Raw genomic sequence first — 27,865 nt, 5'->3', positions numbered from 1 at the left:
GGTGGTGGGAAAGAATAAGATTTAGTTGGGAGTAGCCTTAATGTACCTGAGAACTCTGTGAGCTGCATCCAAATGTGACTGAGTAGGTTAAGACGTAAATTGACTAAGAACTTTGACCGATAGGCCAAGTCTGGTCTAGTAATAATACAGATTCAGTTGCATTCACTTCAACCAAGTCAACTTCCACATTAGCCAAGTCAGTTACTTCCATATTAGCCAGATGACAATTAATCAGTTATGCCATGGTAGTTAGGTAGATACAATTAGGTAGTTAAAGTTGTTGTTAGGCTAACTGTAATGCTGTTATTCTGCTAAAATAGACCTGACTAATGAAGCTGTGGAATGATTTCCAACTGCACTTGTGATATACTATGTAGCATATTCGATGCACAGCAATCAAATGCCGCTCTGAAGTTTCTCATTGGCCTCAATGAATCCTATTCTGCATTAAGAAGCCAATTGCTACTCACTTCTCTACTTCCATCATCAGCTCGAGTATATGCTCTTCTTCTTCAAGAAGTAAGCCAACAAGAACTACATACTCACTCATGTTGGGAATCTACTTATACATGCACAGCGAAATTTAAAATAATTTTCGATCCCCACCAAGAATCGCCTTTGTGTTTAGATAGAAATTGTGATAAGATTATACCTTTTTCAGATTTGCAATCCTTTTGCTTTTCTTTTCGTTCCACAACCTTGATTCGCCACCACAGCTGTCCAATTGTCCAGCCTCCAACGGTGATCCACACAGAGAATATGATTGCAGCCTCTAGGGTTTTCTCTTGTGCCAGCAAGAATAATGAAAACCATAATCGACCTCAAACCCTAGTTATGTATTTATATAAACCCAAACAGGCTCGGCCCGGTTCAGTCCAATAATTAATTAATCCAATTAATTAAACCCGGTCCTTGAATTAATTAATCCAATTAATTAATTCGAAAATATAAATAACAAATCCAATTAATTAATTTATCCAACGATTGTTAAATTAACCAATTGGCAATTTGCAATCTTCCAATTCTCTTTTGTGTGCGACCCATTAGGTTCCCGACTACGATGCCTAACGACGTGAAATATTATTTTGATCTAATCAAAATTGATAAATTAAAACACCCTTTTAATTTATCGTCAATTCACACTCGCCGTCTCTGATTGACATCTAGCAATGTGTCAGGGCAATACATGTGACGGGAAATGTCACGTGGTATGACAAAATCAAATTCGTTCGTTTACCGTGAAACTATAATCCCTTCGTCAATATGATTCGATCAATTACAAGATATGGAATTGTGTCAATCTCGATCATCGATCATATCTTTCACTCCACTATTAAGTCAATATAAATCGAAAACTCCTTTTCGACTTATGAGTACACCTTGGCCAAGGATTTCATCATTGACTTAATTGAATGAAACGCAGATCATAATCTCCTACTATTCAAGAGTGACGAATCCTTTATTGATCAATCACAACCTTCATACGATTCTTGACGTACCCGAACGATGTCGTATTAGCGGCCCTTTTCAGAGCAACATCCAACACCGCCAAAGTATGATTGTCCTCATATAAGGTACCATGACTACCTCAAGTCAAAGGACCAATTTCACTACCGAACGTTAGAAATTAACCACCGACACTCAGATAGTTATCCATGTGGAATCTCTCGACGGGTCTCCAATGTTTTGTTCTATAACAAACATCCACGTGTTCATTTAAGTGTCACCACACTTTAACTTGTGAGATCAGCTACTTACTTCACAAGTAAGAAATGCCACACGTGATGGCCTATCAGTTATAACGATATCCGTATCTCGTTATTACTTACGACCACGGATGATTTAAGATTCAATCAGATGTAATTTGTATCTCACAATCACAACTCTTTGTGATTAACAAATTACAAATATTTGAATCTACGGACTCTATTATTTATTTAATTGTCTATTAATTAAATAATAGATCTGCCATTTAATTGCATTAATTATATATTAAAAGTATTTATGTCCAAAGTTGATTGGACCTAGGGCATAATACTTACAACTCATTCACAAAATCGGTTGCAATGCAGCAAAACAGCCTATTAGAACATTTAACAGACCTTCATCTTGGAAGGATAAGAAGAAGCCTAAATGCACTCATTGTGGATATTTCAATTACTCTGCAGATAAATGTTTTCAGCTCATAGGTTATCCCTTGGCGGGAAAGGACCTGGAGGATCACGAATGCTGGCTGCTGCACATGCTGTGATATTAGACTAATCTACAAATGATGGAGAACCAGGCACTTTATCCGATCAAGATCTTTGCCAACAATTCCTAGCTTTTGCCAAAACTCAACAAATACCATCCTCCAAAACATAAAATCCTATGGTAGCTACCATCACAGAAGGTATTAACTTTTGTAATACAGCCTCTTTCAAACCAAAAATCACTTTCTGGATAATTGATACAGGTGCAACAGATCATATGATCTGTTGACCAATCTTTTTTCACTTACATTGATTTAAACACATTTACCAAATGGCACCTCTGTACTAATCAGCCACATTGGCAAAGTTCAAATTTTTGACAGCCTCATTCTTGATAATGTCCTCTGTGCACGTTCATTTTCATTCAACCTTATCTCAGTTTCTAAACTACAAAATCTTCTGATCTTTGTGTATTTTTTTGGCTCTCATTGTTTTGTGCCGGATTGTGACTGGAGAGACCCTCAATGCCCTGGAGAGCTGCTATCATAGGTGCTGAAAAATTAATTTTCATCTCTTTTAAACCAAATTCCAATACTACAGTTGAGACGGGCAGACTTTTTTCGTAAATTCAGCACAGAGGATCTACCATGAGTTTTAAACTAAACTGAAAATGCATCCGTCCGTCGAATTGAAGATTTTCAAATTTTGTCGTTCAATAGTCTTGGAACCAATCTTATTTTTAGTCTTGAAACCAATCTTATTTTTAGTGTTGAAATTTCCTTGCGCTTATGGGGAATTGAATATTCTTCTTCATGAAAAGTTTGAGTTGTACTTTGTATGGTATAGAAAATTCTTACATTATCTATTCTTACACAACTCACTCAAATTTTGATCTACGATATTTTCTAGCATTGCAAAATTATTATAATATGTGTTTGAGCCACATTATTTTGAGAGAATGTATTTTGGAGAATATGTGTTTGAGCCACATTATTTTGAAAGAATGTATTTTGGAGAACATGTGATTAAAAAATGAGGAAATTTTCAGATTTGCATGTAATATTATTTTATTGAAAAATTTGTGAATGAAATAATGTCAAATCATTGTTTAAAAATGTATTTTTTTTCAAAGGATATGGCTCGAACAGGGCCATAGTTTTATTTCCCTTTGCAGAAGTGAAATAACTGTATGTAGAAATTAGTGTTAAGTAACGACTATTATAAAAGTCTTAATTGGCATATTACAACACATAATACACATCATTCTCACGTTGAATCCGTCTCCGCATCGCATATGTTTGTAATTTTAGTGGTATGAAATTCTTATGTTTGTTATTATCACTAGACATCGACAAATTTTAGGCCTTTCTCAGTTGAATATATATAGCAGTCACCCTTTCTATATTTTCGCAACCTCTCACTGCCACCTTAAATATAAACCCGTATATAGCTGTAGTGTTTATCCATTAAATGTATGCAAGAGTCTGCAAAGGGTTTGGCCTCACTTCCCAGAATGACTCGCGTAGAATAGTTAAAAGTAATATGTTAAAAAAATAAACAAACAGGGGCTCTAACTTGCTCAATCTCTGTGATCTAAAAATCTCTCTTCGCATTTTTTATGTGGCTTACACCTGACCTTATTCACAGCCTAGTTTTAAGGTATAAGAATTATGTATCTCTTTCTCAATCTTCAGTTTTTAGGGGAAGGGAGTGGAATTAAAAATGTTATCATGGCTCTAACACCGTATAATGATTTTCTTTTTGGTTGTGTACGTGACTCCTTGAAAAACTTTTCAGATTTTTTCAATATGAGCTACAATAGGAATGAATTTAGTTTATTTATCTAGGCTAGATATTTATGATTTTGTTTATGAAACTACTTGCAATAGTAAAATAAAAATTGCATTAATGTACTTTGTTCTGTCTTTTTATATTCATTAGTTCATAGCAAGCATAGCATTTGGATACGCTTGAGAATTATATCACACAAGAATATAGTTATTCCTGGAATGATGTGAGTGTGTGGGGAACATGATGGAAAGGTAGAAGGACATAGGAAGTAGGAGAGTGGTGATTACCTCTGGAGTGGTACCTTTTAAGTAGAACTACTATTTCATGGTTGTGAAACATCAAAGGCTAAGAGTATAGTAGATGCGGTGACTGTTTTCGAGGGAGCTACGTGGTTTAGAGTAATGCAGATCAGACATAAATTGAAGTGTTGTTTTCATGATTGATGTTGAGTTAAAATATAGAATGCGGATGTATCTGGTGATGAAGTTATAAAGATTTCATTTATATTCTTATTTTTCATTTTTCAGCAATGGTTTCCAAGTTCTGAGACATAGTCTCCAAAAACAGAACTAAACATGAAACGGTTGCAATCAAATTATAGTCTCGATTCAGTGGTAGTTTTGGAATTATGATTTTAGAATAAACAGATGAAAAAGGAGCTAAAATAATGGTTGGGACAACTGATGTATAATGTCTATTCTTCCTGAAAATAAAGCACTTCACCAATCTGTTCTTCAAAACGTGTTTATATATTACTTTCGCAAAATAATAATAATAATAATAATAATAATAATAATAATAATAATAAATAAATTCAATAAATCTTCCTTTTACTTTCACCCTGGATACTTGATTTCTAACCATTGGTTATCTGTGTTGTCTGTCCATTTTGTGGTTACTGGCTTATTAAATTCGACAAATCTTCTTTTTACTTGGTTTCTAACCATTAACTATCTGTGTTGTCTGTCCATTTTGAGATTACTAGCTTGTTCTTAACCAACCCTCACCAATACACCTTATTCTTGGAATTGACCTTTTTGAAGCAGAAATTATACGTCTAACTGTAGCATTAGGGAATGCATCAGCTTTAGAACAAAGGGGGCTTGAATGTGGAAGGCCCCTGGCTTCAGGAGGAATATATTCAAATGGAGGAGCTAACAGGAGCAGAGGCTCATTGCTGTTTCAGTCAGAAGTATAGATACTTAACCATTAACATAACCTCTGTTTGATACTCTAATATAATTCTTTACTGTTTTTTTGAAAACTCTCCAACACAATCTTTTACTTATAAGTATGCAGTTTGGGCATACCAATTTTGGATGTTCACTCTTAATTAGATTGGTATCTTTTGTAACGTACACTTAGCATCTGTTTTGGCTATTAATTTATAAATGATTTCTAACTATAGTCAAAGTCAAAGTCAAATATTATTTCAACTACATATCATAACTACTACTTGTTTATTATCCACGAGTCACTCCTGTTCCTCTTTATATGATTTATAAAATGGCCTAACGGAGGCTTAGATGCCTAAGATAGCAGGTTGTCACGAGCCTAGTTTCGTCACTCCTGAACTACGTTAGCACTGTGCGGCCTTAACGCTCCACGACTCCCGTCTCCATGAGATAGCATTAACTTTGAGTAGAGAAGATAATTTAACCTATGAAACTAAATTATATTGACTTTGTGTAGAGAAGATAGATATGAAATTATAAGTAAAGGAACAAACACTTAAATATGGGAAAACCTCTTTATATAAATGAATCTATAACCTCTCAATTATTTTATCTCTACAAGATACAACTTATCTCCCAAACACTCCACTCATGAATGAGAGAATTATAGTAATTTTCTCTCAACTCTCCATGTTTCTCTCTGTTGGAGTCATTTTATCCATGGTAACAAATGACCAAGCACCTCTATCGGAATCGATTGCCACCATCATTGGTTGTAAGTTGCCATCTACATCCATTGGAGTCATTTAATACATGGTTACAAATGACCAAACATCTCTATTTATAGGCAAACTCTTTCTTAGCAATTTGGGATCAATGGCAACCATCATTGTTCGTAAGTTGCCATCCACCTTCTTTGACTACATTAGAATTTGTTACCTTACAATTTGCATGCCTCTACACTTGCAAGTTGTCATGTTGCAAGATGCATATCCCTTTCCAACTTTATGCTAGTTGGCATGTTCCTTTCAATGTAAGTGGCAAATCTCTACAACTTATATGCAAATGTACATGTCCCTATCATAGTGGCCAAGTTGAACTTTGCTTCATCCATCAAGCTTGTAATAGTCAATTTGAGCTTTATTTTCTCAAGCAAGTTATAGTAGTCAAGATGGAAAAGTTGACACTCTCTTGCATTTAAAACCATCGGTTGTAGTCCACGATATTTCTCCTGCTCAAGATAATGGTTTTCACCTTAGAAAAATCTAAATTCCGTCCCTGCGGCCCCTACTGGCATTTTTATATCCTACATGCTCTCTGTATAGCCTGATTGTGTTTGCTGCCTGCACATTCTGCATGAGTTACTACCTACATCCCCTAACGCAATGCCTGTATTGGTTCTGCCTACGTCCCCTATCACAGTGACTATGTTTTCTATACATATATCCCCTACCGCAGGTACTTCCGTCCTATTTTTCAACCTGCGTCTCCTAATGCAAGCGGCTACGTCCAGTCGTAGCGCACTGTCTGCACTACCATGAGGGACATAAGTCACTCCCCACCAGTCCTAATCTTCATGTAGCGTCGAAACTTAGACCTAATTTGCCATAGGTCTACCTCATTTTCCCATCTTGTGCCGTGACATACCCACGTCACATCCAACCTCCATTGCGGACCATGAGAAGGTTCCCTTTTTTATTATAATCCTACTAGATTTTTTGACTCATTAAAATATTAGAATTTTTCTGTTTGTAAAAATGAATATATTGGCTTTTCAACAAACTTTTTTAACTTCAGTATCAGCTCATCATATTTGTTACTACAATACAATTTTGATGGACGCATCCTTTGTCTCAGAGGGAACTCTCTTATACTACTAGAACTAATTACTGAATGCTGTTTTTTGATTAGAGGTTGCGATAGCATCAAAGGACCCAATGACAGTAATATAGATGTTACTGGTTATATCATGATAAGCCCCTAATCCAATTCACTTATTCTAGAAAAGTGACAAAACATGACTCACCAGATAAAAAGGAGAAATGTATTATGTTGCAGGAGAAAGTTGTTAGACATAATTATTTAGAAGAAAGGTTATTTTCTTTGTTCCTTGTTCATTAATTCTCTGCAAATCAATACCGAGTTTAAAACTCTTTCTATTTCCATTTCTTTCAGTTGAGTCTTATCAAATTAGTATAAAAACACGTTCATCCTGATGGCCAAAAAGAAGACCAATGGAAGGGTAGAAGTAATGGAAAAAGAAACGGAAGATTTGAAAGTGGAAATGCAATGCCTTCCCAGATGCGCTCACAAGGAACGAATTATATTTCATCGCTAATAGGAGGTTGTTTCAGCTTCCTCCATACATATAAGAGATTTACCAGTGATCTTTATTATTGGATGAGAATGAAGAAAGAAGTTAGTGGAAAAATGTTTAGTATGCCAATAAAGAAAGAGCCTTGCACTTACCACGGCCGAGCTTGTATAGCCCTTGACAATCCCTCACCTTATATGGGATGACATTTCAATGGACTTTGTGGAAGGACTTCCAAAATCATAGTGATATGACTCTCTGTTGGTAGTGGTTCGCCGTTTAAGTAAATATGCACGCTTCTTTATACTAAAACATCCCTTTATAGCTACATGGCGTTCCCAGATCTATCATTTCTGACAGAGACAAGGTTTTCTTAAGTCACTTTTGGACAGAATTTTTGTGTTTGCAGAGGACTTTTCTTCTTCGGAGCACGACCTACCTCCCTAAAACAGATGGGCAGACAGACGTGGTAAATAGATGCGTAGAAAAATACTTTAGATATTCACTTATGACTTGGTTACCTTGGGCGAAGTACTCGTACGACAACATTTTTCATGCCTCTATTAACACAACTCCATTTCGAGCAGCTTATGGAAGGGATCCTCCCCTTTTAATCCGCTATGGCTGTCAAACCATGGTGTTTTATTTAGAGGAGCAACAGTTTCATGACAGAGATAACATTTTAGATGAGTTGAAATGTCATCCCCTTCGTGCTCAAGAAAAAGTGAAAATGATTGTAGATCGACATCCAATTTGCTAAGGGGGTTTAGTGTACGTCAAGCTACATCTTCGCTCTTTAGCTAAAAAGTCAAACATAATGCTGGTGCTTAAGTACTTAGGCACGTTTGAAGTAACGAAACATATAAAGCATGTGGCATACAGCTTAAATATGTCCCTCGCTACTGCAGTACAACTAATCTAGAATAGATTATAATAATCCCACGTTGAGTAAAGATAAAAAATATAGGCCACCTTCTAAGTTCTTGGGCCACTTCTCTTAACAAAGTTAACATTTTAAAATGATACTCCAAGTGTTAACATGGCATCAGAGCCCATTAAACTTCAACGAGTGATTCAATCAGATTAAGACTAAAACATGAGCAAACAAATTTTAAGATTGATCTCCTCAAATGAGTTAGCATATTACGGGGGTACGTTAAGGGATATAATCCTATTAAAGTAATAAGTTAATTAGGTTAAGGGTAGTTTAGTCTTATTATGTTTTCTTAGTTTTGCACTATATAAACCATTGTAATCTTACATTATGCAATCAAGTTTGGAGGCTGCTACAATTCGTTCTCTCTTTCTCATCCATTTTTCATCTTTGATTTGTTGTTTTCTAACATGGTATCAGAGCGGATTTGATTTTGGGTTAAACTTGCAAGGTGTCGTTCTCCGGCGAGCGGCCTTGTGCCGCTCGTCCGATGGTCAGATTTTTCATTTTTCTGTGGTTTAAAATGTTTTGGTCTGCCGATTTAAGGGTTGTGGCCATGGAGGTCCGGTGGTGAAGAAGATGGCAGATACCTCCATGGCTGGCTATGTGGTGGTCGCAGCAGGCGGCATTGGGTTCAGGTAAGAGAGGATATGAATGTTGAGGGTTGAGCAGCCGAGTTCGACAATGAGTAATTATTGGGTCATTTACATATGGATGAAACGACGCCGCTCCTCCGTCATTCTTCCCATTCCCACATTCGTTGCAGAAAGCCTTCTTATTCACATTTTTTGACAACCTCGGGTACGAATTCAAATCCAGTACCTGGCCCGGGTCCAAACCGGGAATGAAGTTCGGTCTCGACATTGGCATCTGATAGTTCTCCCTCTGGACCCTCAGATTCTGTAGCCGATCGTTCAAATTCTCCAACTCCGTCTGAGTAACCTGATTGAGAAACGGCGACGTTTGATTATGACGAAGAAGTATTAAATTCTCTGGTTCCTGTTCCGGTGAGTAGTCGTATTCCGGCAAAAAAATCGGCAAACTCCAGTCCATTCATTCTGACCCTTCGGTTTCTTGATTTTCGCGATCTTTTCAACACCACAAGGAAGCAGAGGATATGAATGTTGAGCGTTGAGCAGGGTTCGACCCTTGGAGTTCCCGAATTCGGTGTTTGGTTGTTTTGGGTAAGTTGTTGAAGGAAAAAGGAGCACTCAATTTGGAGACAAAGAACACTAAATCTGTTATGTACACTGAAGAAGTCGATGGTGGATGTTTTGTTTAGCAGTAGGGTGGTTAATGTTGCAGATTATTGTCGTCGCTGGGTTGTGTATTGGGGGATTGTGGTGGCGGCGTTGCTGTAGGGTTTGGAGGATGAAGAAACAAGGTTGAAGGAGGTGGTGATGGTGTGGTCGGCGGCTGGTTCTGGCTCGGTTTATGGACGTTGTAGGGGAAGGGTTTTGGATGTAATTGGATTGGGCTGTAGCGTGTAGATGGGTACTGGACTGCTGGAGATGCAATTGGGTTCGGTATGTGGGTTTTTGGATTTGTTATGTTGGGCCAGTTGTTTTAATTGGACAAAAAAATTGTTGTAAATTTGGATCAGGTTTTGGATGTAATTGGGCCAAAATTTGTGGGCTGTAGATTGGTGAATGGGCCAGGTTGGCATTGGAATTTTAGTTTGGGTTTTGGTTAATATATATTGGTTAGTTTGTGTTGGGCCTGCTGGGTTAGTGATTATTGGGCTAATGGGTTGTTAGATTATGTTTTGGGTTTTCAATAAACAAAAAAGAGTGAATTGAAAATTTGGTTTGGTGTATGCCCATTTTATGGGGTTGGAAATTTGTTTTGGTGTTGATCCAGTGTATCTGGAATTTGGCATTTGTCGAGCTTGAATTTGAAATTTGTGCCCAGTTCGTGGGATTGAAAATTTCATTTGATGCCCAGTTCACGGGATTTGGAAATTTTGTTTGTTTGCCCAGTTTATGGGATTAGAAATTTTGTTTGTCCAGTCTATCTGGAGCTTGGAATTTGGCATGGTCAGTTGTTTGTCCAGTCTATCTGGAGTTCGGAATTTGGCATAGTCAGTTCTTGGAATTGATATGTCAAGTTCACTTGGAATTTGAAATTTGCATCCGTTTGGTTTAGCAGAGATTGTGTGATTTCGTTGGTTATCTGCAGTTCAGCATCATTTCCCTACCTTTCGTTGCTCTCCGTCATTGCAGTTTGTAGACTTTGCCACGAAGTCAAATTCGATTTATCATTTACGCTTTTTTGTTGGTCAAACTCTCGTTGCTCCTTGTCGTAGCATCGTGAGTTTGAGGGGGATGTTAAAGTAATAAGTTAATTAGGTTAAGGGTAGTTTAGTCTTATTATGTTTCCTTAGTTTTGCACTATATAAACCATTGTAATCTTACATTATGCAACCAAGTTTGGAGGCTGCTACGATTCGTTTTCTCTCTTTGCTACGATTCGTTTTCTCTCTTTCTCCTCCATTCTTCATCTTTGATTTGTTGTTTTCTAACAAATCCCACATCAAATAAAAAAATAAAATATAGACGAATTTATAAGGTATAGGACTACTCCTCTTAACAAGATTGATCTTTTAAGATGAAACCTCAAATCTTAATAGGAATGACCTTCACACATCTGAGGCTGCTTGGGAATCAGTAGACTCCATTATGAAACAGGAGGTATCGATAAGCCCCCGTCCAATTCACTTACTCTCCAAGAGTAAAGAAGCATGACTCACCAGCTGGCGGGAAAGGGGGGACTGCATTCTGTTGCAGAGGAAAGTGGTTATGCAGAATTAGTCAGGAGAAGGTTTTAAATAGAGGAAGAAGGGGAGTACAGAGGCAGGCACAAATTGAGTAACTGAAGAATCTAGTTTATTTTCTTTGTTCCTGATACTATAATTCTCTGCAGAGCAATACCAAGTTTTATAATAATTCTTTCTGTTCCTTTTCTTCCAGTTAGTACTATCATATCACTTTCTTTCTAATAACTATTCTTACATATTTTGCCTGGCTAAATTTGTTGCAATTGCCAAAGTGGTGTGTTTTTATAATGTTGATCTGAAGGAAGAGATGCTGAGAGGAAACCAGGATATGAGCACCTTAATGACCCTCTCCACATATTGGTTGAGGTGGAATTGCCAGTTGAGATAGGTCATAGGATAAAAGCACGCATTTGAGATACTAGAAGATTTGCTCAGGCCAAGTGTTAACTATTGAATTCCAAATTGCCATTACTTTTTTTCTGTATCCCATTTTACTTGATGATTCTCCCACTGTTATCTCTTGCCTGAATTTATCTTCTCTTTTATACTTTGTGCGAAAATCCAGGATCAGTCTCAAGGTTTTTATAAACAGCAGCGCAGCTAAGGGAACTTGCAATACTTTTAAATGGTACTCTGCGAGAAGAAGACTCACCCATGTCTGGTTCTGTTTCACAACAACGTTGGGATGAAGAGGGCAAAAACTAGAGTGTAACAGTCCTATGGGTTGTGTTTTTGGAGCTCATACATGTAACATGTTCAACTCTGGTGCTAACAACAGTACCTACTAGTGTTGTTGTGTGCCAGTTCAAACTTGTTCTGTGATGGGATGGGAATTTGTGAGAACAAAGGTCTGATTTGTATGCTAATTCAGGCTAAAATTATGGGTTAGAATTGCTATTATTAAGTTTTTACCCAAACTGAGTACAGCAAAACAGCTACTCTCTGCGTCTCCCTCACTTCCTGCTAATTTTTATGTAGCAGGAAATATGCTCGTGTTGTGATTCTTTAACCGCACATATCTCTTCAAGAAAGGTAAAATAAATACAAGAGGCAAGAGGTCGAAAAAAGAACAAAGAAGGATTTTCATTTGGCTCTGAAACGGTAATGACTTTTTATAAAGGAAATTTTGGGAACTACGCTGCTAAGGTTTCATGAAGGCCTAAGACAAAATGTCACGAGACAATTTTACACTTTTGTTTATAGTTTTTCACTGAAGAGTTAAGAAGCACAAATAATTGTAAATCTTTACGTCCTCATATCAGGTACGTGTTCAAGCATGAATAAATTTGGCCACTCTCCGATGTTTTATTTTTAATTTTCAATACGTGTCAGATACCTTTTAACATGTGAAGAAGAAAAGTTTTATTTTTAGACTTTTTTTTTAATTTTTTTTTTCATAATAATGAAATTATATTGAATTAAATATTTAACATACGAAAAATAATACCCACAATTATCTGCGCACCCTAAATTTTGTTAAAGAGCTGTATCGATATATCCATATCGTTATAACCCTCAAAACCGCGCTTCTTAGCTTTCAGCAGAATTCTGCTCACGAACTCTGTTGAAAGTTGATACAAGATATTTTGTATTTCATGTCATTTGTAGTCCTGCAGAGTGTATTTACAAAACAAATCCTTGGACGGTACCAGGATCCAGTGTTCACATAAACTGCCATGTTGTTTGGCATTCATAAACAGAATTAGATGCAGTTCTGAAAAGCTATGTTGGTGGCTCTTCTGAATTTTTGGCAGGAAAGAAACGAACTCGGTACAAAGCCTGACATCAGACCTTGTCTTCCCCTTCATCCTCGATATCTTCAATTCCAACCCAACGAGTAAAAGCGAAAAGAAACTCCTTGAAGTTCACCATTCCATTTCTATCCCAGTCCATCTCTTCTGCACAAACAGAATGAAAAAGGATTCCCAAATAATCATATCAGATACAAAATCTGCAGGTTTTGATCCTCTGACTTCTCAGCTTCTCAATAATCAACAATGAACTTTAAGTTATTTGTCATGTATTCAAGTGCAAATGGTACTCAATCGATTAGGACAAACCGAAAAAATGTTCAATGAATTTGACTCGATAAAATCCTGTAAGATTATTATTCCTGAATATCGGTTACTGCAATTATTGTGTAGTGTGTGCATGAGAGAGAGAGAGAGTACTGACCAAATCTAAATAAAATAATTTGATTTACTCAATATAAAAAAAATTAGAAAGATTCGGTTCTTATTCGGTTCTTCGATTCTTGGTCTAGAACCAAGAACCGAACCGAACCGTACCCGTCGGTTCTCAATTCAGATATCCATTCGGGTATTTAATTTGACAAGAACCGTCGGATTCGGTTCGGTTCGGGTTCGGGTTCGGTTCGAGAGATTTGCCCAGTCCTAGTTTAAAATAAAATAAAAAAATACAAACAAACAATGCAAAGATATTTCTCCACACAGGATTTACTTACTGGCTTCCTGAGCAACAGATATGCAGCGGAAGACAGATAGGCTACATCATATTGACCACACTTGAAGATGATAAACCAGCCAAAAAAGATAAATTCAGAAAGAAATTTATGGTATTGGAGTTATTAATCAAGAAATAGGCATGTACATACACATTGTAATTCCAAATGATATATCATGTGTACAGGAAGAAAGAGAGCAGTTGTAAAGCTTGAACACACCGGCATAAGATAGTTTCAGTCTGTCCGTAAGGTTAGATGATATTTTTTTCCCTTTGGTGCAAAGTGCAAGTAATTATCACAATTGATATGTGACACTATATCATATGAAAAGTAACATGACCCCCAAACATGAAATGCAGAACCATAATTAAACACAACTGAGTCAATGCAACTCATTTTTAAGTCAGTATTCAGGATACAGCATGCAGGGCAGTTGGATCATCCTTCAGAAGGTAGACAAGGCAAAGAAGAACAATAAATTCATTGAACTTCATTCCCTTTTCCTCATTAATATCACATGCCTCAAAGAGATCATCTGTTTCCTCGTGTGTGAAATTAATCTCCAGCTTATGAAAGCAGTTCTTCAGCTCTTGTGGATCTATTGCACCATTCCTATCCTCATCTGCAAAGACAGACAAATATTTTTCATTTTTATTAAGGGATAAATAGAAGAGATTGAAAATCCAGCACCTGGAATCACCATACAAATGTTGAGTTGCGATGGTGAAGATTGATTGAAGGTAATGAGTGATCGCACAACGTAGACGAACAAATACTTTTCTAGAAAGGAAATAGCTTTAAATTTTTTTAACACGTTGATCAGTACTAAAATATCTACATAATGAACTTTGGGATGGACAAATATGTTGAAAAAAATCAGAATATTTTGCTTACAAACTTGACACCTAGCACAAAGACCCTTGGTCATTAGCTTACAAATATGTACGATTCAAATTATCACCTACCGAATTCCTCAAATGTAGCTTTGCATTTTCTTAAGCTTTCATCAATTCTGGGAAATTTTAAGATAATGCAGTCGAATGATTTCAGGGAACTCCCTGCAGTTTCTCTCCTCTGCATTGCCTCAGTTATTTTAGTCTCAAGCTTTGTCTCTGGTACTGAAGCCTTTGGAGAGTCACCCTTGCCCAGTACCCCTCCCATTTTCAATTACCAAATAGGAAGTAGAGATTAATTTATAGACCCTGCAAAAAAAATGCAACGAAAGGAGTTAATGTAAATTCAACAAACCAGCGAGCAGAAGTTAATGAGAGCACACATGAAACTAACTAGGTACAAGTCTTGTAAAGAAAACCAGGAAAGTTCAAACTATGACAAATTATTTGGCTGCAGTGGTGCCTTGGCTCCATGGCCACTCCTATCACCTCCGTAGGCGCACCAACCCAAACCCTCCTTAACCAATCTAAAAGGCTATTAAACGCACTGTATAAGCCGATATCATTTCAAACTAAACCTTTGAGACTAAAATATCTAATTTCACTGTGAAAGCCCACATCATTTCAAACTAAACCTTCAAGACTAAAATATCTAATCACAGAAATTTAATGCTTGGGAACTTGGGATTCTCTCTCAGCCTCTGCTATAAATATGAAAAGTTTCTTTTCATTCGCAAATCACAATTGCAGAATCTTATTTTTATTCCACACTGCTATATGTTATAATCCAAATTGCAGCTGAGACATAGATGGTTAATCACAAAATATGTTTTTCTCACCCAGGTAAGTTTTTAGCATGGTGAACCTCAACAAAGCCAATATTTTCATAGCTTTATAAAAGAGCATGATCAAACATGTTTTCAAGTTATTTTTCCTCAGCTTTACCAGCTATCATAAAAATAAACAACCTTTTCTAGTTGTTTAGAATTAGAATCTTGCAATAACCTGTTCAGGACAGTAATCAAGACTTTCAAATGTTCTTATATAGAATCATAAAACCCACATATTTTATAAAATAAAATCCCATAGAAAGAGCGAACCTTTGGTTTAAATAGATGAATCCTTATCTAAGTATGCAGGCTGCGCAAGAATCCCCAGAGAAAACACCCTTTTGCTAAAGAAACTTCTTTCTTGAAAGTTTAAGCTTAATCTCCTAGACACTTTTTTCCGAAAGAGGCAAATGGCAGACAGAGCATACTTGGCCAATGTGCGAAGCAGACTAGCAGAGAATGGGGTGGTCGGTGGTGGTGTTCAACAACTTCTTTATTCATTTTGATTCGTGCTGTGCCCACCACAATTTGTCGTGCTTCACGATTTTATGCCTTTGTGCGTGGAGCACTGACTATACAGTCTATTCAATGCGCGTGCTCGTTGACTTATGTTCAAAATTTGACGTGCCATGGAAAAAGTGGCAAATAATAAACATACATCCTCTGCAAAAATTACGTGTTAATTAAATTAACGCTCATTCAATTCTATCTCAGATTACTATATGCTCAACCAGATTCAAAAAGTTATTCACTACTCCCTCATATTTGAAAAAAAGTTATTCATCCATCATTCATATCGATTTCATGTGTCCTCATGGACAAAAAAATCTATGCAGACGGATGATAATCGTGCATGGCATTGACGGAGTCATATGAAATTTATAGATGGATGGGTAATATTTTTTGAATACTGGTGAGTAACTTTTTTATTTTAAATTTTTTAATTTTGATGAGTAAAATATAATATTAGATAAAGTTTAATGAGCATTATTTTATTAACTTGGTTTTCGAAGGGTTAAAAGTGGCATTGAAGACTATTCATTTCAATTTCAAATCTAATAAAAATTAATTAATTAGTATTTTCGATGAAGATGTATTCATCTGTTATGTTTCTTTCATAGAAAATAAAAAGTCATTGATGTGTTATTTTAATAATTTATTTATCAATGTTGGAAAAAAATCATATGGCAAATATAAGATATATCATACAACACGTCTTTATCAAGAATGTGATTGTGCTCAGATACTAGTATGATATAGTGACATATGTTAATTATAATTAACACTTCAAAATTTGTTTAATATCGAAAATTAATTATAATAAAAATTAATTAATTTCATGAATTTAATTAACTCGTTTTTCGAAGGGTTAAAAGTCGGCATTGAAGACGATTTTATTTCAAATTCAAATCTAATAAAAATTAATTAATTTCATGAACTATTGCAACTATCCAAATCGGTTATTTCACTAATTATCAAACTCCATTCAATTTATTTCAATCCAAAGGCGGATCCAAAATTTTTGTTAAATTTTAAAAATATCAATGTAGTTAAATTTATATATTTTAGTTAAAATTTACTATGCGTACAGCACTTTTATACACCATTGTTGACAGTCCTCTCACATAGAAGTCGTGAGCCCCACCACCCCATTTGAGAGGACTGTCTAAATTAGTATACAAAATTGTTGTACACGTAGTAAAACTCATTTAAGTTCATAAGGTGAAACACTTCTATAACTTCATTTAATAATTAATAAATAATTAAAAATATTAGGGATGTGGTGGCAAATGAAATACTTTAAGTCCTTATCCAATCATTATTATTTTCAAAATGTATTTTTTTTTTCAACACAAAATTTTGAATAAAATAATATTATATGTAAACTCAAAATTTTTCCTTATTTTTTAAACACGCATTCTTAATCAATCTACTATTTTAAAATACATTTTTAGACAAAAATTGGGCTCGAACAAGCGCTAAATGTATAATAGAATAAAATTGAGGAGTATGCACTTAAATATAGCATAATAGCAATATAAAATGATGGCTTTAAACTGTCAAGTGTGAAGAAAATACAATTGATTGAGCAAGTAGAAACATTATAATTATAAAATCAACCTACAAATAATATTATAAAATTTAATGAAAATGAGTTAAAATGTAAAAAATTCTTGATTTGCATTATTATTATTATTATTATTATTATTATTATTATTATTATTATTATTATTATTATTAAATCAAATAAATTAAAAAATATATTATAACTGAATTAATTAAATCAATGTTCATTGAACGTTATATTAATTTTCTATTTTTCTCAACCAAAAATAACCCGTGAACTATCTCCCTCTAAAGCATAAACTCAGCCACTTTAGTGGTTCCCAGTTAACTTCACTACCCGCGAAGCTATTTTTTGTACGACCGATTTCCCCATTATTCATTCTTAGGGCATCTCCAACCACAACACCATTGCACCATTTTTTGGTGCAAAATTGCTCCAACTCAATACCAAACTTTGCACCATTTTTCATCAAAATGGTGCAAAGTGTAAAATGTCCATTTTGCCCTTATTTAACATTTCCCAAATAAACTTGTTGAGGGTATTTATGTAATTTGTGCTATATATTTTTTAATACAATAAATTATTAATTTTTTTAATTAATATTAATATTATTTGGGTTTAAAATAAATTTTAAATGTAAGACATAATAATTAATTAATTAATTAAAAGACGAAAACAATTTAAAATACATCAAACACGATTATTTATTAAAGTTAACACGAAGTTGAGTTGGTTGAAGATGAAAATTGCCATTTTCAGGAATTCCTTGTTCATCATAGACAAATCAAGGATAAAGAAATTCACATTACACTTCGAAATGCATTAATCGATCATTTGTGGGATGAACATATGAATTTTGAGAATTAAATTGCAAAAATTTAGCGATTTCGTAATATCGTCTATCCAAATTCGAAATGCATTGTACTATTTTCTAATGGCATTATTTCATATTTTCGTTGTTGTAGTATTTTTATTAATTGTTCTATGTTTTTTTATATTTATTAATGAATTTAATCTTTTTCATAATTTAACGTAATTATTTATTTAGTAATTTATGTATTTATGAAATAATTAAATAAATAATATTTCAAATAAGCAGATTATAAAGAATAAAAAAAGGGAAGAAAATGGTTAAATACTGTTCATTTGGTGTAATTTTTGGTGTAATGGTTGGAGATGAATTTTAGTTTGGTACAAGATTTGGTGTAAAATTTGGTGCAGGGTTGGAGATGGCCTTAGAAGAAATTATTTGTTCCCATTAATTTTCACTGAATTCATCAAATTGTTGAGAGAGTTTGGCTATACCATAAGCCGAATTAGTAATCACACATATTTGTAAATTCGGTTGTGTTATATTTATCTAATAGTTTGCATATGATTTACATATATATGATGTGGTGAGATACTATATTGGGTCAGAATTTTTTTAACTAAATAAAAAAAATAAAAAATCCCCAATTTCTTTTAGACATTTCATTTGTATATAAACTATTATATAGCTCCATTACATACAAATAACATTATTCTTGTAAATTATATACCATGATTTGGAAATTAAATTGTAATAAATTTGTAAAATATCCGTTTCAGTTTCCCAAATCTGTTAGTTAAGAGAAAATCCGCCCCTGATTATTGAGGTGGCAAGACATTCGGGTTTCCGATGAATGGTGAATATAATTGAGTGAATTACACAAATGGTCATTGAACTTTGTAAAATGTTTCCACGTGGTCACTGAACTTTAAAAATCATTATATTCATCACCGAACTTTGTAAAAGATTTCCATGGGATCATTGAACTTTAAAAATCATCTAATTCATCACTAAATTTTGCAAAAGATTTTCCAATGGTCACTAAATTTAGTGACCTTTGGAAAGCCTTTTGCAAAGTTCAATGATCTCGTGGAAATCTTTTGCAAAATTTAGTGATGAATAGTGCTATTTTTAGAGTTCAGTGACTCTGTGGAACCTTTTACAAAGTTTAGTGATTAATTGAATGATTATTAAAATTCAGTGATCTTGTAGAATTTTTTTGTAAAATTCAATGATCATTTGGGTAATTCACTCAAATATAATTGATGATTTTTCAATTTATTCACGAGCAATTAATTAGACCGTTAATGATTTAAGTAATGGTGGGTAATTGGAAACAAATAAATAATTGAAATCGACCAACACAGAGAAATATGAAAGGGTGGGGATGGGAAATTTTAATAAACTATCATTCTTAAAAATCCATTGATTTTTTTTGAGTGGGCATATTCCTGGAGAGATCCTTGGGGGGTCATTATTAATATCTAGTCGCAACTCGCAATTGGAGAATCGAGAGGGAAACTGAGAAGTGTAAGTAAAAGTAGATTTGGATGTGTGGTAGTTTTGATCGTAATATGTACAAGTGGGTCCTCTTATAATGGAATTCTTGGTTTCATATGTAATGATGAAATTGAATCATACTCAGATCAATGGTTTTGATTTTAGAGCCTATTTGAGCCTCTCTCTTTTTCTTTTCTTTTTGTCTAAGAATGTATTTTGAAATGGTAGATTAATGGAGAATGTGTGATTAAAAAATAATAAAATATTTTGAATTTAATTTTAATATTAATTTATTAAAGAATGTGTGATTAAAAAGAAGAGAGAGTAAATGTATTTTGAAAACAATTAGGATCAACAAGGTTTAGGTTTATGAATTGATTTTGATTCTTTTATCAATTCCTAAGGAAAATGGATAAAAGATTCACCAGTGTCAAGAGGATAGAATCTCCTCCATGGTACAAAGTTAAAGTTAGGAGTGAACAAAAAATTTAAAATAAATAAATAATCTAATTGAAGTAGAATCAGCATGTTCAAATCGATTTTGCTTAAATTTTAAACGATTATGAGTGACAACAATTGACATTATCAAAGTTAATTATAGCTGAACTACCCCTTATTCGATAGTGATAATTTCACATTATATTCTTTTATTAGACCCTGTTTAGTGTATTTACACGTTACATTGCACCCCTCGTGTGAGGGGGTCACTTTGATTTTGTTGGGTTCTCTTCATCAAATTAGGGATATTATCACTATATGACACACTCAATAAAATGCCTCCCCTTTCAACATCCTAACTATATCTATAAATAGTGGATGCATGAAACATAATTCGATTTTCAGAACATTCCTCATCCACCATACATTCTCTGGTATGCACATTACATCCATATTGTCAATCCAACAATTTTTTTCAATCAACTATTGTATTGAAATAATATAATAAAGCGATTTATCACGACGAAGCAAATACATCTCAAGATCTAGTTTGTTTTGGTGAAATTGGGAGGATTGTGCATGGTTAAAGACGATAGGAACGTGAAAATTTTCATTAGTTGCTCTCAAAATGTTTCATTATGCCGAATTATGCAAGTATTATTTGTTGAGACATGGGAAAGCTTTATGGATATCTTTATAAATCTTTTGTATCTATGTGCTAGTGTTGTTAATGAGTTTCTAGGTATGACTAGAGAGAGGGACAACTGGGGTGGGGTAAAAATTTGTACTATTGTTTCCGAGTGATGCTACTCAGAGTGAGGATTATCCTTGGTCGTCCTATGTGATATAAATGTAACATGTTGTTATTTGATGCAGTATATCAGGTAGAGTGACTAGCATTATTCATTATTCTTTTTCAGTTATTTTTCTTTATTTTCATTCATTTTTACCATCAACAAGTTTATAATAGTTATGTCTATTTAGAAAATCGATGTTCAATATATTATAGGGAAAAACTGCAGCTACATTCCCTAATCTTTTTGTTTTTTGCGGGCTTTCCCTAATCTTCATTTTGTACCAATGAAGGTCACTAACATCTCATATATATGCACTCGATGTTCATCTGGATAGAAACTGTCCAAAACACCGTCAGCTGGTCGAGAAATTTTCTTGAACTATCAACTACCATAACGATTTTATTGGATTTTGATATATGTTTGGACAGTGTTTTGGACAATTTTATTGGATATTGATTCCTTCATTTTCCAAGTCAACTGACGGTGTTTTGGACGATTTCTGTCCAGATAGACCTCAGATATATATTTATGAAAGTTTAGGAACCTCCGTTGGCACAAAATGAAAGTTAGACTAAAATTTCAAAAAAATGAAAAGGTTAGAGACCGCTGCTATAATTTTTCCTATATTATATTATTTGGAACTTAGGATGGTTCAAAAGTATTGGGATGCTGTGAAAAATAAAAGAGAAAAAAAAAAGGATGGGATATAGAGTTGCAATTACAAACATTTTGACTAAACTCCTTTAATTAAAAGGATAAACTCCTTCATCGTGCTTAGAATATCTCCAACGGATTTTCATGGAATATTGTCTGTGTGGCAAAAATTTTAAAAAGACTTACAATTCATGTGACGTTAATTTTATTAAAAAGTGGTCTCCAGTGGAAGTGATGGAGAGGAAGATGATACAATTATTTTTGCGGTAGTGCTCCTCGTCCAGGGCCAAAAATAGACCAAAAACCAGGGTGACGTGGCTTCAATTAATTATTATTATTATTTATTTAGAATTAAACGAAATGAAAAGAAACCACAAATCGGACGAAACAACACTCCCTCTCCCTCTCTCTCTCCACGAACGCGATTCCTCTGTCTTTCTCTCCACGAACCAAAATCGAAATGGGAGCCCCGAAATCCAAACCCTAAGCATAATATCGCATCTCCGACCACACTCCCAGCCGTGGTAACAATACGCCCACCTTCGACAAAGGTGTCGTTGTGAGTCAACCGACCATATCCCGTCGTCGTCAAAGTCGTCAGCATCTCCAGTCGTTGAAGTGTTCTCTGCACCGGTGCCCACGATAAGTTAATTTTTTTGCAGTTTTGCTCTGGCAATATGCTATTTATTTCATCATAAAGTGATTTTCGTTGTAGATGCCATGAGTTCAGTTGGGTATATTGGGATTAGTAGGGGGTATTTAGTATTTACTGAGTTTCTACTTGATCATTTGACATAGTTCAGTGGGGGTTTCGAAATGGGTTATCTGACAGATTTCGTTTAGGGGGCATTTTACTGTGTTCAATAAGCTGCAGTTAATTGTATTCTTCTATTTTTCTTGTTTTCACTACGTTGTGGATTGGAACTTAGATTTTTGAGTGAAAACTACTCATGAACATTGAAGCCTTTGGTAGTTTATGCATCTGAGCAAGTAGTGAAAACTATTCATGAACATTGTTGAGTGAGAAGTATGCATTTGAGGGTTCTGGCGAAAACAGAGGTAGTAAGACCATTATTTCTGTGTAATTTGAGGGAGGTAGATTTATCGAAGGGGAAATCATAAGCCATTGTTAATAGTGTTGAGGTCTGATTATTTTGCTTCTTGTGGATGATGTTATATACGGGAAAGCTTATCCTTTGTATATGTACATTTGTCTTCCTAACTTCAGCCAGTCGAATAACATTACTGACTTCACCTTTCTTGGTGCTGGTGGATTCCATGTTAGCATGCCTAGAACGAACTCCGGAGTCTGTCATAGTTGTAGAGGTAAAGATCACTTCTTTGCCGAGTGCAAAAAGAAACGCCCTTGCCCACTATGTAAGCATGGATTCGAGAAATGTTTTGTCGTGGAAAAGGAGACTAAAAATAAAGGGAGATTGTTCCTTTGCTGCAGTAACAATTGTGGATTTTGGAACTGGGTTATAAATGAAAAATCAAGTGGTCCGTCGATGAACCGTACAAAGAATGAAACAATTGAAGAAATGTCCCATTCGTTCTAATCTCAAGTTCGAATAAGTGATGATAAAGAGGTCCAGATTTCAGTGAATGTGACGGTGCAGACGGCAAAAGTAAGCGCGGAAGGGAATCTGAAAGAGGAGCTGCCAGCTTGATTAGTAGATAATGATTGAATATGTTTTCTTAGAAAATTTTGTATGTAGGTGATTTAACTTATGTATGAACTCTTGTACTATTAAGGTCTGTATGAAATGTTGCAAGAAAAGCTAATAAAGTAGATCATTTCCAAAAATATACAAGCTCAATTCATCATCATTAATTTTCACATTAATTTGATGCTCATTGTGTTCTAAGTTTCATATTCAGTGAGAGATGAGTAGATTACTTCACATCAATTTCAAAGATTTTCAAATGACTGACAGTAGAGATCATAGAAAGGAAGCATGGGATGAAATAATGAGTACAAAATGTTGGTTTTTCCATTGTTTTTTTGAATTGTTGTTTATGTACATATACATATTCTTCTTGAGATTTTACAGTATGAGATGTGTATGCATAGTCTTTTGAATGGCCTATTTGTATTGAAATGCTAATTCCTGTAATCTAATAAGAAAAGCAACAAAGTGGTTTTCCTTGCTAAAATTAACAGAAGCAATAAACTTATGAATTCCAAGAGCCAAAGTAGAAACTAATTCGAAGGTTGGGTAAAGAACAACGAGGTAAATTAATAATGAAACGAAAAGTACAATTCATTTTATTTTCACATATAGCTATTAACTGACAAAGTAATATATAAGTAAGTATACAATCTCCATCCAATTAACTTGAAATTTTTGAATAAACAAATGATTAAGTGGGCAGGCAAAAAGAGGTCAATCGACATAACAATAGGAAATTATAATAGTGGGTTCATAGTTCAAAAGTTCACCAAATGATTGCAAATCAATATAATAATTTAGTTATCAAAGACAGTAGAAAACTGGAATTGTTCCCCAATCGAGTGAGAGAAAGACAGTCTTATGAGGACATGAAAGTTGTGATAAATCTACACAATGATGGCAACAACAAACTGAAATTGTAATACCTTAATGATGAGGCTTCAAGCTGATCAGAAAGGAAAGAGAAAGACAATAAATACATTCGTTTCGAGCAATCTTATAAGCTGCCAGAGAATTCAAATATTGAAGAAACCAGTGCAAAGTTGGAGGACGAAATCCTATATATAATGGAAGAAAAACAGAAGCAATATATTGTCATTTTCACCATTTACAATGGGAGAAAAACATCAAAATATCATACAAATACTGCCATAAATAACCAACAATGCATATTATATACAAAACAAATCTGCCTCCTCATAAAAACTGAAATCATTCTAGTGCATTACAGATCCAGTAGCTGCCATAATTAAAATCCCACAAAACATTGAAGAATATATATATATATATATATATTTGGTAAAGCATGATGCCTCCAATAGTGTCACAAGCGAAAGAATCTATTCAATTAGAAAAGCACGTCATGTGCTACCTCGACCATCTTCGTCATCTGCTGCGTTTGGATAGTATAATGGCATACATTGACCTACATTAACATACAATGTGAACAGTTAATGATCAAAATGGCCGCATGTATTTTTAACTCATATATAAGAGGAACCTTTATACCTTGCGATGTATACATAAAATTTGGACTTTGGGAGTGGATCAAATTTGTACTTTGCGAGATATGTTGGGGGAGGGAGAATGGCGTGGGGATGGAAAACTGTGAAAGGGAGAACGACATTGGGGGCAACATCAAATTTTGTTGATGGAGCGGTGCTTGGATGTTGATTTGTCCATCAACCATATGACTTTGGCTTGTTATCAGTCTGTCATGATGGCTTGATGTCGAACCGGCATGTTTCTGCATAGAAGGTAATTGTAATTTATATTTTGAAACATCCACTAATTCGAAATAACTTTATTCGACATACCTTCGATTTCTTCGATGCAGTCTCCAATGGGCCTTTTCTTCTAAGTTTCCTCGGCGCTCCCTTTCTTCGAGTGAACTTCGGATCCAATATGGTAACGCTCGCAATATTCGATAAAACTGGACATTGAGTGTCAATGAGATTACTTCATGTACTCGATTTTGTAGTTGCAAGGTCTTTACATTGAAATCGTATCCACTCCATCATTGAATGTGAACGGATTTCATCATCCACTGCGAAGTTTGCCACCTCCGCGAAACCCTTAGACATCTCTTCATACCTCAATTGCGCAGGAGTGCTAACTAATCCATCATAGTTTACCGCGACCCTTGTGTGTGCTCTTAGAACATCTCTCCTCCACCTTCACAATATGTACCTCTCTGGAATATGTGTCACGTCATTCCACGCCAACACTGTGATCGCGTGTCTAACAAGTATTCCCCGAAACTCAAAAAGGTGGCAGGTGCAAATGATATCACATTTATCTCTTGCAAATGACACGATGAATGTCTTTATCCTCTTAGAACCCTCATACATTACTTTCTCTCTTACTTCGTAGGTCGCACTTGAACATCCATCCGAAGTAGATCGCACTTCGCAATACACCTTTCCCGTGAACTCTTCTTGAACTTCACGAAATTTTGCAATGGTATAAACTGATTGAAACTGTTGCTCCATTTCAAATTGTGTTGCACAAGGCACCATCTGCGAGAAAGACTTAAAATCAGCTTGGACCTCCTTCTCAACCTTACTTCTAAGGGCACATTCGTACTGTTCAACAAACTGCTTCAATGAGGTTTTGGAATGAACATAGCCATCGAAGAACGCATTCATACTCTCGCTTCTCTGTGTAGTTGACATCCCAGCCTAGAAAGTCGTTTTCAAGAAGCAGGGAACCCAACGTCCTCTGTTTTCGTACAATCCCGATAGCCAATCATTCTCATGCAATTCATACATATCAATCATCATTCCCCAACCATTTTCGAATTCATCACTGGACTGTGAATCATACACCAATCTGTGTAGAGCCCCAAATATCGAATGCTTATCCACGTGGTAGCCAAACTTCTCCGGCAACTTCTTTAAGATGTGCCACAAACACCATCTACGTTTGGTATTTGGAAAGACAATTTCAATTGCATTTTGCATTGCCTTGTCTTGATCAGTAATTATACCATGTGGAGCTTGACCGTGCATGCATTGAAGCCATGTTTTGAACAACCATACAAAAGTATTAGTGTCTTCGTTCGATACCAAATCGCAACCCAACAGTGTCGACTGTCCATGATGATTTACACCTACAAAAGGAGCGAATGGCATGTCGTACTTATTAGTGAGATAAGTGGTGTCAAATGAAACAACATCGCCAAACTCCTTATACGCTTACCTACACCGATTATCTGCCCAAAACACATTTTTCAACCGCGACTCCTCATCCCAATCAATATCAAAATAAAATCCCGAGCATTGTGCTTGCATCTTGGAAAAGTAAGATTGAATTGCTGTAGCATCTCCTTCTCCAAGTTTTAATCGCCTCACGCATTCTATGCAATTCTGGCAATCCTTTTCAATACAAGACATGTTCTCATAACCTCCAGCTTCTACAACTGCAGAGTTGTAACTTTTGTGAACCGCAATTCCTGCCAAATCATTCACCTGAAGCTTTCGTTTCATAGCTGCGCTCAATTGTCTGTTGCATCGATATAGTCGGGATTTAGAAGGACTTGTATCATGATTGTGTTCTAGGTTTACTGCATTAATTCTCCAATTTCCTATAACATCACAAGATGGAGATATTCTGGCTTTACAACCCAGCTTCACTATTGGGTACGGCTTCAAAGAACCACTACTATTACCAACACTTCCACCTTCACGGCTACATGTCAATGTCAAATATCTTAAAACACCATCTTCCCCTTTTTTGGAATTCCTTTTCTTAACTGGAAAGCCCACAGTGTAAGCATATTTTTTGTAGAAATCATACATATCTTGTTCATTTTTGAACAACATTCCCACCTCGGGTATAATTATGCCATCTCCCGTTAATGTTTCACCGCCAATTTTGTTCATGGGCTTCATAATGTTCTCATCCTCTGATAGCCCCAAGACATCATCTTGGTTGTCTTCAACGTCGTCCATATTTTCTCTTATTGCCAAGAAACAATTTGGTCATGTTTATTTCATCTTATTTTGTTGGAAAGAGAATTTCAAATCGAAGCACACGTTAATACAGTTGCATGACAAAGTTATTCATTACAACTTGGAAAAAAATTGATATAAATGCTAGTATTTTACAATTTGTGAATAATGGAACATTAAGGGGGTAAAAACGTATAAAACAAAATTAAGAAGGTAATTAAGACAGAAAAAAGAAGCATAATTTTATTTGTCAATTAACATAAACTTATTTAGCGTAAACTTTTATATGTAATAATGTTTGCATGTAGTTGAAGCAGCTTTTGCACTTCATCAACTAGCTTAGCTAAATCAATGACATAAGTATTTGGATTTAGAGTGATTCATGTCTTAATTACTCTTAATGGAATTCATACCATTAACAGTCTACAATTTCATGAATTTACATAAACAGCTCCAAAATTTGAGAAAGAAATAATGTAAAGCATAAGGGTGTTCAAAGAAGGTAGGCAGGGAGCCTAATCCTAATCCCCATTCCGAAGAGCAGTAATAATAGAAATGCAAATTGGAAGGCAGAGATCAATCATCACAAACAAAATGGAAGT

The 27,865-nt window shown here is 35.0% G+C and overlaps 2 protein-coding genes across 2 annotated transcripts; both read right to left on the bottom strand.

Moving 5' to 3' along the window:
* Positions 1-13,533: 13,533 nt before the first annotated feature.
* On the bottom strand, positions 13,534-15,906 carry LOC111395484 (probable calcium-binding protein CML21). The gene is made up of 3 exons (XM_023021494.1): positions 15,640-15,906; positions 14,612-14,848; positions 13,534-14,268 (listed from the first exon to the last, which is right to left on the bottom strand). The coding sequence occupies exons 2-3, from the start codon at positions 14,805-14,807 to the stop codon at positions 14,057-14,059; spliced, it is 408 nt and encodes a 135-aa protein (XP_022877262.1). The 5' UTR covers positions 14,808-14,848; positions 15,640-15,906; the 3' UTR covers positions 13,534-14,056.
* Positions 15,907-25,991: 10,085 nt separating this feature from the next.
* Positions 25,992-27,263, bottom strand: LOC111394995 (protein FAR-RED IMPAIRED RESPONSE 1-like). The gene is made up of 2 exons (XM_023021022.1): positions 26,516-27,263; positions 25,992-26,422 (listed from the first exon to the last, which is right to left on the bottom strand). The coding sequence occupies exons 1-2, from the start codon at positions 27,261-27,263 to the stop codon at positions 25,992-25,994; spliced, it is 1,179 nt and encodes a 392-aa protein (XP_022876790.1).
* Positions 27,264-27,865: the final 602 nt, after the last annotated feature.

Source organism: Olea europaea, chromosome 6 (genome assembly GCF_002742605.1).
Source record: "Olea europaea var. sylvestris chromosome 6, O_europaea_v1, whole genome shotgun sequence".
Lineage (NCBI taxonomy): Eukaryota > Viridiplantae > Streptophyta > Magnoliopsida > Lamiales > Oleaceae > Olea > Olea europaea.
This window is presented reverse-complemented; position numbering and strand designations above follow the sequence as displayed.

Bases quoted from the DNA above. Each gene is read 5' to 3' on its own strand.
- LOC111395484 (XM_023021494.1), bottom strand. From the start codon at position 14,807: ATGGGAGGGGTACTGGGCAAGGGTGACTCTCCAAAGGCTTCAGTACCA. The intron at 14,269-14,611 runs GTAGGTGATAAT...CTGTCTTTGCAG, and splicing joins AGCTACATTTGAGGAATTCG to ATGAGGATAGGAATGGTGCA.
- LOC111394995 (XM_023021022.1), bottom strand. From the start codon at position 27,263: ATGGACGACGTTGAAGACAACCAAGATGATGTCTTGGGGCTATCAGAG. The intron at 26,423-26,515 runs GTAGGTAAGCGT...CTCCTTTTGTAG, and splicing joins GTTTTGGGCAGATAATCGGT to GTGTAAATCATCATGGACAG.